Source organism: Loxodonta africana, chromosome 1 (genome assembly GCF_030014295.1).
Source record: "Loxodonta africana isolate mLoxAfr1 chromosome 1, mLoxAfr1.hap2, whole genome shotgun sequence".
Classification (NCBI taxonomy): Eukaryota; Metazoa; Chordata; class Mammalia; order Proboscidea; family Elephantidae; genus Loxodonta; species Loxodonta africana.
Genome location: NC_087342.1, coordinates 91,850,310 through 91,864,028, shown reverse-complemented (window position 1 = coordinate 91,864,028; position 13,719 = coordinate 91,850,310). Strand labels below are relative to the sequence as shown.

Genomic DNA, 13,719 nt, shown 5'->3' with positions numbered 1-13,719 from the left:
CTATTCTAAGTGGGGATGGTTCCCTTTTCCATGGGTGGCAACTAAGGTGTTCTCTCTGAGGGCCTCAGCCTTCTGAGGCCCATGAACATGGAGACCTTTATGCTGGGCAGGGTTTTTATCTCTGCCATCCCTTCCCCTTTGTTCCACTTTAGGGGGGCTGGTGACTAGGACCGTGAGGCAGCACCTCAATCTGAACAACGCAGAGCAGCTGTGCAGGTAAGTGCAACTGGTGTCCAGCATACACACCCCATACAGCTCTGCTGGGCAGGCAGATACTGAAAGTAGTGCTAAAGTGCAAGGTGGTAAATGGCCACTACCCCCTACACAGAGCCCAGGTGACACAGTGGTTAACAGCTACAGCTATTAACCAAAAGGTTGGCATTTCGAATCTACCAGCTGTGTCTTGGAAACTGTATGGGGCAGTTCTACTCTGTCTTATAGGGTCACTATGAGTCAGAATCGACGATGGCAATGGCAATGGGTTTGGTCATCCCCCAGAGTGATTTTCCCACCACCTCAGCTGGCCTAAACCTTCCCTAGGTCCCCTGGGACCCTGGACTGCCTCATGATCTGGCAGCCCAAAAGTTAATGCCTGGCACATCAGGGGATCCACCAGCCAGGGCAGATTTGACCTGAGCAATTCCCATTCTTAAATATTGGGTGAAGGGCTAGCTATGAGCCTTGCTTTAGGGGAGGGGAGAATGCAGCCAGTGCAGGGGTGGGGGCGGGGGTAGGCCTTTTGTCACCTGTCTCCGTACTCTGCCTCCCCACTGCTCTGTCGTTGCTGAAGGTACCAGGGCCCTGTGCTACTGATCCGGCGAACCAAGGATGAGATCATCACCACCACGTGAGTGCCTGGGAGCCTCTGCCCCCAGAGAGAGCTAGGAGGTTGCTCCCCCACCTCGCCCACCAGCAACCCCAGTATCCAGACCCTTGCTTCCCAGACTCCAGACCTCTCCAGTAGGCCTTCTCACCCTCAGGGTTCCTGAGGACGTCATGTCCAACAGAGGCAACGACCTCCTGCTGAAGCTCCTGCAGCATCGGTGAGAGCCGGTGTGTGTGTGTGTGCGTGCGCGCTCATGTGTGTATGTGTACCCAGCACAGGGAAGGGCAGGAAGGAAGGTCCAGGGATGAGGAGTGAAAAGAATTCCGTCTTAACTGTCTCTCTTGGATCCCTTATAGGTATCCCCGCGTGATGGCTGAGGAGGGCCTGCAAGTGGTGAGGCAGTGGCTGGAGGCCTCCTCGCAGTTGGAGGAAGGTGAGAACAGATCCAGCAAGGCCTTTGAGGGGGGACCTGGCAAGGCCGGGTGCTGATGCGCCCTCCTCTCTCTCTCCCTGACCAGCCTCGATTTACAGCCGGTGGGAGGTGGAAGAGGACTGGTGTCTGTCTGTCCTCCGCTCCTACCAGGCAGAACACGGGCCTGACTTCCCCTGGAGTGTGGGTAAGGAGGTCCTGGGGCAGGAGAGGGGGGAGGGGGTGAATCCCAGATGGATGGCTGGTGTCTGAGCCTCTCCTCTCTGCAGGGGAGGACATGAGTGCAGAGGGACGGCGGCAGCTGGCTTTGTTTCTGGTGAGCTCAGGGGTGAGAAGCAGGAAGAAGGTGCTGGGATGACAGCTTGCGTGGAGCGGGTGGTGGGCTCAGAGGGCAGGGGCTGGGCAGGGTGTCCACACTGCTGCTCCCCACAGTGCTCTGCACTTCACCGCCCACCCACCTCCCCTGCCCCCCTGGCCTCTGTCCTCAGGCTCGGAAGCATCTGCACAACTTTGAGGCCACACACTGCACTCCGCTTCCGGCCCAGAGCTTCCAGATGCCCTGGCACCTATAGGGACCACGCTGGGACTCATTCTGGAGGACTGGGATGGGAGGGGGCATGAGGAGGGACCCTCTTATTTGTGATTCTCCATTCATGTTGCTGTTTATAGTTTGTGAAAGTGGGGACCATCCCCCTCTCACTGTTCCTCTTGCACGTTTCCCTTCTTCCACCTGGCAGTACCCGCCCCTCCCCAGTATAAAACCCTGCATTAAATGAGTGAATTATTCCTAATGATTAATAAAAAGGTATTTTTTCTACTGGCTGGCTGATTGTGTGACTTCCCGAATGTCCAGGGAGCCAGGGCTGGCAGTAGGGACAGCTGAGGCCTCAAAGGACTGGGTCTTGGGGCACCCTACTCCCAGGTGGTCCAGTTTATCCCTCCCCATCCACTGTACCCCAGGCTTTTAGCCTCTACTCTGTCCTCATGCAGCGGGTCACCGAGCCTCACCCTTCCCTGGCGTGCCTGGCATTCTCACCACCCACTGTGCAGTCTGCTCAGCAGTCTCCCTGGCCACTGCCCTCTTCCTCAGTCCGTCCTGTATACAACCACCCAAGAAGCCCATGGCTGCCTCTTATTGTTTACAAGCTTTGTTGTCTGCAAAGCATTTCCTAATACCTGAGGAGCCCTGGTGGTGCAGTGGTTAAAGCACTCGGCTAACTGAAAGGTCAGTGGTATGAACCCACCAGCCACTCCACAGAAGGAAGATGTGGCAGTCTGCTTCTGTAGAGATTTACAGCCTTGGAAACCCTATGGGCAGTTCTACTCTGTCCTATAGGGTTGCTATGAGTCGGAATTGATGGCAATGGGTTTCCTAGAACCTGATTTCACCTACTCTGCTCTATTGATTTCCAAGCCCAACCTGCATGGTTTCATCATCAGTACCCTTGATTTTCCTTGCTTGGCTTATTCCCACAGGGAGTGAGAGGCAGCCTGCTCCCCATGTCTTACCCAGCAAACACTGTACCCCCTCCTCGCTGTGTCATCAGGTCTCTTTCCTCCCATCCTGTTTGCAGTTCAACAAACGGCTTGCCGGGGACCGAGGGCCAGGTGCCAAGGACTTGTCCTCCCAAAGCCACACTTTGCAGTTTTGGATAGCTCTATTAGAAGAAAATTCTTAAGTTGAAGCTGAGGAAATTGGTTTGCCTGTAACTTCCATCCTATTTCTAATCTTTGGACCTCTTAGAACAGAATGAGTCCCTCTTCCACCCACCAGTTTGTTGCCTGGGCACCTTCTTCCCATGGAAACTTCTCTTTTCCAGGTGAAACACCCCTGGTTTACCACCCTGGGTCCACTGTTTGAACAAGATGCTTAGCATGGGTGACAATGTTCTGACACCCTAGATGCATTCTCTGGCTGATTTCTGTGTCTCTTTGGATCCCAGTGCATAAAGCTCCTCTGTGATCCTAGGGGCAGGGAGAGAACAGGGGTTGTATCTGCCCCCAGCTGGTCAGCAGCTCCTGAAGGTGGTGGGTGGGGACCCGAGACTTGGGTAATATGACGCCTAAAGTTTGGGGTCAAGAGGGTAGGTAGCCACAGCTCCAGAATGCTCCACCTTCAGCAAACAGAGACTTGTCAAGAATGCTCCACCTTCAGCAAACAGAGACTTGTCAGGTAATATGATGCCTAAAGTTTGGGGTCAAGAGGGGAGGTAGCCACAGCTCCAGAATGCTCCACCTTCAGCAAATAGCAAGTGGAGAGCTGATACTGGCACCCCCCCACCCAGTTCACTCCAAGGGAGGAACAGAGTGGGAGATGTGGAGCATGGAGCGTGCAGCTGTGGGACCAGCTGCATGGTTTTGAACCTCACCCACCCAGATCCACCAGAGCAGTTGATCGCCTGGAAACCAAGTCTTTGTTCAGCTAAGGGAACATCCTTAAATGCAAATACGGGGCACCCATCTCGACCTCCCACTGCTGGAGACCAAGGACTCCCTCTTCTTGGCCATGGCCATTAAGGATTCTGCTGATCTGCCCCTATCTCCACTTTTCCCCTGCTTCCCACACATACTATAGGGAATGGTGGATGCCATGAGGGTCTCTGGACCATAAAGGGTACCCTTGGATACCTGGAGTGGGTGGGCAAAGGGAGGCTCAATGCAACATGGATCCTGGACAGCCGCACCCAGAAGCCCCAGTCTACCATCTCAGATCACTCAGAGCGGGTGAAGAACCACTCCCTCCCTGAGGTGGGACCAGCTTCCCATCCACTTCTCACCCTGTATAACCAGGTTCCAGCAGCTCCAGGGGACGACCAGCTGAGATGCAGACCCCACAGCTGCTGGGGCTCTGGGCCCTGCTGTACTGGGCGCCAGGTGAGGCTTGGAGGCCCAGGTGGGCCTAAGGAGCTGGGAAAACTGGGGGAGAGGATGAGGGCTGAGAGAAAGGGGAGTTAGAGCCTGGGTGGGAAGCGTGGGAAGAAGAGGTGGTCACTGGGCTGGGCCACCCCTTATCCTACCCTATCATTGATGCCAGCTCCAAGCTGCACTGCTCCATGTGTGAGGTGCTGTGTGAGCTCTGGGCTTCGTGCTTGGACTGAGGATCTGCTCTACACCCCCGTGAGCTGCATGTGTCTCCCGCATAGCTGTCCCAAGTGAGTGAGAGCCCCTGAGGGTGTGGGGTCTAGGAGCTGGGAATAGCCAGATCATTCATCCATCCGTCCGTCCATCAGTCCGTCCGTCCATCCACCCAATCAATCAGCAAGCCATAAGGGCTCCTTCAGGAGTCTAGTCCTTAGCACTTTTTCAATTCATTTATATTCGGGTTAAAGACCTCTCTCTATATCCTATCCAGACAGCAGTCCAGGGCCTCGCTCCTCAACAGAGGAAGCTGGTTCTCCCCTAGGGAAGACTTTCTCTAGCCCCGCCCCTCTGGCCCTGCTGCATTTCCCTAGTTATAGGGTCTATTCTCAGATCCCCCACCTCCTTTACTTCGTTACTAGGCCGATTACCCTTAGGTATCCCTTGTCCCGAAGGGGGGCATCTGGCGTGGACATTGTCTCCGCTGCTGTCACCAGGGCGACTATTACAATGCCCCGCCTCTTCACCCCAGGAACGCCTTGATAGAGCCCATCACCCCGCAAGGAACTCTCAGGGCTCTGAGAAGAGTCCTGCACACTGGCCGCGCCCTGCCTTATGGACTGGAGGAGAGACCGAAACAAGTGTGGGATTAAGGACTCTGAGGTCACGCCTCTCCAAAGAAGGCAGTGTCCGCGCGAGGCCCCGCCCATCCCCGAAATACCAGCGGCGTCTACACAACCGTGACCCTGGGGCCCACGGTCGTCGCAGTAGCTCCACAGCCTGTCCTCCTGGACCTCCCAGGGCGACCCCTCCCATAGCTGCCTAGTCCTTGCCCTTTAGTTGTGGCCATATTCGCAAAAGGGGTTCGGAGGGCGATGTGAGGGCCCCTCTGTGTACCTTTGCCCTCTTTGCGTCAAGCTCCTGCTCTCTAATTCCTTTTGTCTATCATTCTGTCCACTCATTCATTCAACAGACATTTGTGCTTCTCCCCAGTTTTCTATTACTGACTTTCCTTTAACACAATTTATGGATTCATGTATTTCAGAATGAGGGGGTTAGGAGGAGAAGGTTCCTGGATGACTCAAACGGCTTGCAGCTGGTTGCTAACCTAAGTATTGGCGGTTTGAACCCACTCAACAGCTCCGCGGAAGAAAGGTCTGGTTAAAGATTACAGCCAAGAAAACCCTTTGGAGCAGCCCTACTCTTAACACGTGAGGGCACCACCAGTCCGAATGAACTAACTGGCAACAGGTTTGAGGTTTTTGACGTAGTGGCGTGCGTTTTCCGCTCGTTTTCTTCCCATCCATCTTTTTTTGGCGTTTGTCTCTTTCTTCGCATATTCCCCACCACACCCCCGAAACCGGATAATTCTTGAGTAGCCTGGGGCCCTAGCAGGGAACCCGACTGCAGGGCCCCGCCCAGAAACTCCAGCTGGGAAATAGGGACAGGTGGTGTCGTTCCTGGACGCCGAGGGCTTCACTGCCTATCAGTCCTTAAAGTAAAAACCCTGAGTCTCGAACAGAACGTACTAAGGCTCCAGGAGAGGAAACGAGCGGGGCCTCTGGGGGCCGCCCACTGCGGCTCATTGGTTGCAGCACTATTCTCTGGAATCTCAGCCTGGAACGGACGGCCGCGCCACAGCGCCACCTTGCGGAGCAGCCGCGCCGTGCTCTGGTATCCACTGGGGCCGGACGTCTGGATACTGAGGCTGGATTGGCGCTTCCCAGGTTTCGGAAACACCGCCTGGCCGAGAGCTGAGCTTGGGCAGTACCGCCCCCGCGTCCTCAGAGGAGGTCTGAGGTGCAGTCAGGCGCGGAGAGCGAACACGCCGTGCCGGAGCTCGTGGGCGCCGGAGATCAGACCCATGAACCCGCAGCTTGAGAGGGGCGAGAGAAAGAGTGGGGAGAAGGCGCTGGTTTACCGGAACCCCAAAGGGGCACCAGGCACCGGGGCTGAGGAGGGGGTTACTCGAGACCCGTTTAAGTCCTCGCTTTTGTATTTCTGACAGTGCCAGGCTTTCACATCTTGTAAGATGGTACCACCAACCACCCCCTTATGCAAGCCTGTCGGCCTTCCCTCTCCCCACATCCAGTCTGACACCAAATCTGTCCAGTGTTTCTTCTAAATATACCTCGGATTCATCCGCTTCTCAGCTTCCACACCGCCTTTCTGCTAGGCCAGGCCGCCACCTTGTGACTGAACGCAGGAATAGCTTCCTAACTGGTTTCCCTGCCTCCACTCTTCCAGTGTGCAGCCACAGCGATTTTTACAATCAGCACTCTGATCATGTTACTTCTCCGCTGAAATCTCTTTAGTCAGTGATTTCCCTGCCCAGATGCTCCCAGGGAACCACTCCGTCCTTCCCTCACCACTCCTTGTTGACTTGTCCTCACCACTAGACTGTATACCCTGTAAGGGCAGGGACTTCGTGCACCGTTGTGTTCCCAGCTCCTGATTCAGTGATTCAGTGAATGTCTGTTGAATTAATAGAAAGTCCCCCTCTCATTTCCCTTTGCTGGGCTCTTGCCCCTGAGCCAGGATGTTAGACCATCAGACTGCCTGTGGGTGAGGACGCCTTGTGCCTCTGACGGTTCTGGCACTGATTCCACCCTAAAGTGGTGTTGCCACTCTCCTTCCTCTTGGCCAATTGCTGTTCCACCAATATAAGCCCAAACTAGGGGCTAGTGGGCAGTCATGCATTTCATGGCAGGCTGTGCAGGTAGCCGGAGTCTTGGGCTCCTGGGTCTCCGCAGCACCTCCCAAGGCCTATGCATGGTGCTCTTATTAGTGCTGGTAATGAAGAGCTTGGTGTTTGGTAAGTGACTTTGAGGGATCAGAGGGGTCTCCTGGCCTGCTAAATGGGGACATCCACAAACACCAAGTGACTGGGTGCATCTGCCCAGGACGCTCAGGTAAATCCAGGCAGGAGGGAAGATGGGATAGGAGGAAGTGGTAGGCAAATGCCTGGGGACTGATAATGAACTAGTGGTCACCCTGAGAGAGATTTTTAGTGACCGACCAGGGCTGGTCACTTAACAGCAGTGACCTGAATGGAGATGCTAAAGGGATCCTCTTCAAATCTGAAGGCAGACACAGAATAGAGAGGGTTGGAGAACATGGCAAATGATGGAAACAGGATCCACAGAGTAGAATAAGGCCTAATCCAGAATGACGGCTTCCTCAATTGGCTGCAAAGCACAATCTGTGTTCAAACAGGATCCAAAATGTTTGTTCAGCAGCTGCCTGACACCAAGGGCTCTGAGTCTGGGTCTGGGGACACCTTAACGTTATGTGGCCTGGGCCTGGGACCAGAGGAAAAAGAATATGTATACGCATGCAGTTTGGGGAGGGCAAGTGGAGAATGGGGCTTTTGGTAGACAGAGTTTAAGATGAGTCTGTCCAGTGATAAAACCACCAAAAACAAAGAATGTGGCCCTGGGCTGCTTGAAGTTTCCTGTCTACTGGAAGAGATTCTTCCTGCCCTCTGATACATTCTTGTTTTCACTTCTGAACATAACAGATTAAGAAAGCATGTTCAAGTGAGAGTGACCAGGATGGTGGGGGACTGAGAAGCCAATTCACAGTGGAAGAACTGTGCTAACAGGGTTGCTTCAAAATGGAATGGGATGCCTCAGACTAACCTTTGAATTTAGAGGCTTACAGAGTGCTGGGCACATGTTAGCCCCTCAAATACACGTTGAATGAATGAATTCAATTTTGGGCCCTGGGTAGGGTGAGGCGTAGTGATGATAAGTCTGTGTGGAATGAAGGGATGAGAGGATTTGAGGTCTGGCCCAGGACTTCCCCTATCACTAGTGCCTGCAGCCTCTACCAGCGAGTGAATGAGTGAACATATTCCTCTTTTCTGTAGAAGAGGACCAAAAACCAAAGAGATTTCAGTGAGGAATAAAGCTTTGGATGGAAGGTTAAACCAGATGACTTTAAAGAATTGATGGTTTTATGGTTTTGCTGAGATGGGGAGGTGAGGAAGGAATAGTGGGGTCCACTAGCCTGCAACTGGGTAGGCAGAGGCTTGGGGTCAGTGCTCCCCTGTGTTCTAGGTAAGTTTGCTGTCAATCGGGAAGCTTCGCCTCCACTTCAGCTCCCCAAATATCTGCGCTGTTATCGATGCCTCTTTGAGACCAAGGAGTTGGGGTGCCTTCTGGGTTCTGACACCTGCCTTGCTCCACGTGGCGGCAGCTGCATCACACTCCACATAAAGAACAGTAAGCTGTTTTCTCTCATTGGGGACCCAGCTCTCTCCCAAACTGAGCCTCCCCTGGCCTCTTAAACTGCACCCCAAGTCTCATTTCCACCACCCTAAGATACTGTTCCGTCACAGCCTCTCTTTCCTTTCCTTAAGAGACACTTCCTGTCTCCATTTCTGCTCCCCCCTTTCCTCCCTGAGGCTCAGCTAATTGACTTCCAACCTCCTCACCATGCTGAGCCTTCAAGAGTACCCTCGAGATCTCAATATCCACTGGCCTTTCCTCAGGCTTCTTGCTCCCCTATCTGACTGCAGTAGTTACTATCAGCCTTGTTCTTCCCCTACATCTTTGACTGCATATAAAAGGAAAGTCTCCTTCTCCCTTCTGTCTCCAGTCTACCCAGCTCCGATGCATGAGCCACACATAGCCACTTTTTTTGGTTTAATTATCCTTCCGGGATCTTTTGTGTACATCCAACCTATGCAAATATGCTGCTTACTCCTTTTTCTGCCTCTACTTCCTGCCCAAACAGTAGTATACCATTGTGAACAATGTTCTGCACTTGTTTATTAAACGTAACAGTTTGTAAACACCTTCTTTGCTGCGTTGACCTGCTGCAGCGTACTCCATGGCGTGGCCATATCAGAGCTGGTTATATGGAGCTGTTTCTAATTTTTCACACTCCGCATCAAGGCAGTAGTGAACGACCCTGAACTACTTAGGACATGGGAACAAAGATTTTTTTTCCCCTCTAAGATATCTTTCTGGAAACAGATAATCATATTATTCTCCTACGTTGGACCTATAAAACAAATGACAAACTCTTCCTGTCAGCAATCCCACCTCCAATACATTTTTACAACTTTTTCTTACATGGTCCCTCAGTGCTGGTTCTCCCCACTTTGCTCACAGTCCTAACTCAGTCCCTTCTTAACCACTGCTGTATTTCTCTGACCCCCTCCCCCAGCCTTCCGTGGGAAACTTCTGCCAAGTTCCATGGCTGGTGACTCACCGAGCACTCCCTACCCCAGCCGGATTCTAGAAGTCACTTTAATTTTTGGCCCAGGGCAGGGTGTGGGGGATGTGGAGTGAAGGGATGAGGGGGCTTGGGGCCTTGCCCATGGACCTCCCTATCACTGGCACCTGTGGCCCCTCCCCCAGGCAGTAGTACTGACATCATGGTGAGTGACTGCCGCCGCAAGGAACAGATGAGTGACTGCTCATATACTCGAACTTCTCCGGTGTTTGGCTTCTGGATATACTCTCGATGCTGCTTCCTGGATTTCTGCAATGACCCTCAGAGCAGAGCCATCTATAATCCTTAGAACGACTGCAGAGACCTCTGGAGGAAAATGCCACGTTTCCAGTCACCCTCCCAACTTCCACCTGGGCTCAACAGGGACAATTCCAGCCCCTCCCTCCAGTTCTCCCTGCCTCCCTTGAGTCACCTGACCCCAACCCTAGCTCTCTTCCTCTTGGTGGCCACCTCTCAACACCCCTCTGCCCCTCCCCAAAGCTCCCTCTCCAGAATTTTCTGGAGTTTTCCCATCAGAGCCTCACAATCTGACATCTTTCCTGTTGACTTCCTCCCCCTCTCCCTCCAAGCCCCCAGATGCTCCTCCAAAATAAATTGGTGTGCAAACTGTTCGGTGTATGTACCTCTTCCAGGGAAAGGGATGCTGAGGGAGGTGGTCCTGCCTGACTGCCCCATCATGGCTCCTAGCCCGGCTGAGCTCTGCTCCGGCCCTGCCTGAGTGTCTCCAAGTCAGCTCTAAGCTGAAAAAGATGGAGATGAACTGGACGTCTTTCTATGGTGAAGGCCAAAGTAGCAGTGGGCATCCTCGGAAGAGCGTTATGGGCAGTGCTGGTGAGAGTGGAGCTATGAGAGGGCCAGGCCCAGGGAGGAAGCTGCTCTGTGGAGGAGATACTCGGCCAGAATCCTGACCACTCTGATCCCAAGGTCTGGCTTCCCTCTTCAAGGACCTTGGCAAGGTCCTCCCTAATTTGGGATCTTAGCTTCTGAGGCTGTCTTCCAGTTTGATCTGCTAGAGTTATATGAGCCTGGTCTTCCTCTTTTACTAAAGTTGAGGTCGTGGGGAAAGGTGGGCCCAGAAAGAGGGGGAAACACTGAGGAGCTGTACCTCCAACTGCCTCATGACCTCACTACAGTCGGTTTTGGTGCCTCCTGCCAGAGCATAGGCCATCAAGGGGCCATGAAGATTAACCCAAACTGTGTGCAAAACGTTGTGTGGCTAAAAAGTATATGCTGTATGATTCCATTTATATCAAGTACACAAACTGGCAAAACTCATCTAAGTTGCTGCCAAGTCAGCACAGTGGCTACCCTCAAGTTAAGTGCCTGGGAGGGGCGTGAAGGCAGCTTCAAATGCTGGTAAAGGCCTTTGTCATGATTTGGGGGCAGGTTGAACAGGTGTGTGCATGTCACAAAAATCCGTCTTAGGCTATGCGCAAGCTCCTTTATGCTGTCAAAGTTTAAACGGGACAAAAATTGTGCATTTGTCTCTAGGGCATGTGTATTTTTCAGGGGGTGAAGGTCCCAAACTTCCACTTGGTATGCCAACTTTAAGAGCTTACATTCACTGAGCACTTACTTTGTGCCAGGCCCCAGGTAAGCACATTCAAGTGCATTCTCTCAATTCTGTAAGGCAGTCTCCACTTTACAGCTGACGAAAGTGAGGCTCAGACCAGTTTACCCCCGTGGCACAGGTGGGCCTGGGCCTCTCAGCCACAGAGCTGCGCTGCTTTTTAGAAAAAGGCTTTATAATCCCATCACCAGGGTGAGGCTTGTGGGCGGGTGGGTGGAGGGTGGACAACTTGCTGTATTCACCTGCGAGTGCCAGTGCCTGGCCTGGGTCCGAGCAGTGTGTCCAGGGTTGACTGAATGTACAGGAAAGGCTGAGTTATGAGTACTCGTTACCACTTTCTGTATGCTTGCAATTTCTCAAAAACAAACGTATTAAAAGAACAAATGAAAGATCCAACTACTGCAGCCCCGGCTGTGTGCCCTGCATCTTCCTCCTTCAACTCCCACAGATGGGGTGCTGGGTAGTAGGATCCCAGAGACAAACTGAGGACAGGCAGGAGCGCTCAGATCCCAAAGCACCAGGTGATGCTGGGATGTGGGCTTAGATCCTTTGGTTTGTTCCTGAGTCTTCCTGGTTTAAAGGGAACTTTTTTCCTCCTCTCTTAGGTGGAAAAACCTGGCATTCTCTGGGTTTAACTTTCTAGGTTTCATAGGGTTATGTTTAAGGCTGGGAGGAGCTACAGGCTCCATGCTTTGATCTCTAGCTGAACAATGGGTGGGATAGATGTGGACCCTTTGGAGCAATTTGTGAGAAAGCCACAAAGGCCAAGTGGAGGGGGCAGGGCTCTGTAGTACTGCTTGAATCCCACATTGAACTCTCTTTAACCTGCCCACAATCCTTAGCCTAGCCCACAAACAATGTGACACAGACTTAGCCCAGTCCCGGTTTATTGTGGAGGGAAATCAGGAGACTTGGAGCAGAGTGGAACAGGCCCACTCCTCTCCTTTTCCCGGGCCCCTGTGCAGGTGGGTGATGGGACTCAGTGAGGGTGAAGTGGGGCTGAGGAGGCCAGAGGCTGTGATAAGAGATATTGGAGGGTGGGCGGTGGACCAGGGCAGGGGTGGAGGTGGTGGAGATGGGTCAGGTAGGGATATCAGACTGCCAAGTCAGAAGTCAGCACAGAAGTCTACCCCTCATCCTTCTGGCTGCAAGTTCAGCCTGGCACCTGGTCTTAGAGACAAGCACAGGAGAGGGGATCTGGAGCCAGATTTGAATGGAGGTGGCAGATGACCGGATTGAGAGTGGATTGGCAAGATAAGGGGTGATGATGGAACTCAGATGGTGGGAGAAGAACGAAAGAAACTGCTGCACCTTTCTCAGGTCAGCCTAGGCAGAATCCACACTTGAGATTCTATTTTAGCAGGAAGAAAGTGCCCACTAGCTTCAGAGGAGATTAAACCAAAGCTATACAAATATTGGAGATACAAAAGAGAGAGGCCCAAGAAATCACAGTGACCAAATAATGTGGGTGTTTCCAGAGAAGACAGTGCAGGACTGGGGGTATTAGCGGAGAGTCGCTAAAACAGGTTGGATTCTGGGAGGGGTAAGGTGTCAAGGTCCAGCCCGGGGAAGAACCAAAAGTCCTGACTTGTTGAGAAACAGGTATGTGTGACGCAGGTCAGCAATGGACAAGCCCAGGCTAAGGGGCAGAGTGGCCAGAAGGTCCAAGCCTTCAGGCTCCATCCCAGCATGGAAACTGGGCAGGGGCAGGGAGAGGTTCAGGGCTTGGTAGAACCGTTGGCTCTGGAACTTAGACAGGGGCAGGGCCAGGAGCCTGTGAGGGGGTTCAGACGGGGGGCTCTGGAGCTGGGGGCTGGACCAGGAGTTGCAGTAATCATACTGGCAACACTGGGCCTGATACCAGTACTTCAAGAAGTAGGTACTACGCTGTTCTCGGCAGTGGTAGGAATTGTATTGTCCACAGGCTCGGATGATAAAGCGAGGCTTTAGATCTGAAGGAGAGGGGATAGTCAGTAACCCTTGCTGCCTCCCATAGTCCCCAAACATGGCACTCTGACCACTGACTCTCCCCATCCCCCAGCCAGAAGTGACTTCCATCCCAGTCTCCTTCAGAAGGTTCCAGAAAAAATAGCTCAGCTAGCTCCCCAAAATCTCAGGCCTCTCTTTCCGAGATCCTACTCTCTTCTTCCTGGACCCCAGACCCAAGAAGGGCCCAACTATGTGAAGGGGAAACCAAACCCGGGTCTGTTCCACCCACTTCCCATTCCTGGAACTTGACTCACCATAATAGATGGTGATCACCATGCATGGGGACAAGCTGTTGATCGTGCACTTCTCTGAGCCCGAAATGCAACCTACAGCAGGGTCTTCTAGGAGGCAGAAGTGGCAGGTTCGAACTTCAGGAACAGGAACAGAAGCTGGGGAAGCAGAAGATAGGAGGGGTGGGAATCTTGGCTCGCTCCCCAGTTCCCCGGCCCTGCAGGGAACCCAGGCATCCAGCCCCACCCTGTTCCTGAACTCATGGTCACCCCTTCCTCCCTGCCCCTGGGTCCCACTTACCCTTTTCTGCTGAGAAGCCCACCATGACCAGCATGCCTGTAAGCATGTGGA

The 13,719-nt window shown here is 53.1% G+C and overlaps 3 protein-coding genes across 3 annotated transcripts in view; 2 read left to right on the top strand and 1 right to left on the bottom strand.

The window, feature by feature from the left end:
- Positions 1-1,885, top strand: part of ABHD16A (abhydrolase domain containing 16A, phospholipase) — a 16,501-nt gene extending 14,616 nt beyond the window's left edge. Inside the window, exons 14-20 of the mRNA XM_010601539.3 lie at positions 153-216; positions 791-847; positions 981-1,043; positions 1,183-1,259; positions 1,345-1,443; positions 1,526-1,572; positions 1,745-1,885. Of these exons, the coding sequence (XP_010599841.1) occupies positions 153-216; positions 791-847; positions 981-1,043; positions 1,183-1,259; positions 1,345-1,443; positions 1,526-1,572; positions 1,745-1,828 (491 nt within the window). The 3' untranslated portion in view covers positions 1,829-1,885. The remainder of the gene's footprint in view (positions 1-152; positions 217-790; positions 848-980; positions 1,044-1,182; positions 1,260-1,344; positions 1,444-1,525; positions 1,573-1,744) is intronic.
- On the bottom strand, positions 1,741-13,719 carry LY6G5B (lymphocyte antigen 6 family member G5B). The gene is made up of 2 exons (XM_023541343.2): positions 13,392-13,719; positions 1,741-13,100 (listed from the first exon to the last, which is right to left on the bottom strand). The coding sequence occupies exons 1-2, from the start codon at positions 13,411-13,413 to the stop codon at positions 12,700-12,702; spliced, it is 423 nt and encodes a 140-aa protein (XP_023397111.1). The 5' UTR covers positions 13,414-13,719; the 3' UTR covers positions 1,741-12,699.
- LY6G5C (lymphocyte antigen 6 family member G5C) lies at positions 7,022-9,867 on the top strand. Its single transcript, XM_064283722.1, has 3 exons — positions 7,022-7,149; positions 8,396-8,560; positions 9,704-9,867. The coding sequence occupies exons 1-3, from the start codon at positions 7,029-7,031 to the stop codon at positions 9,865-9,867; spliced, it is 450 nt and encodes a 149-aa protein (XP_064139792.1). The 5' UTR covers positions 7,022-7,028.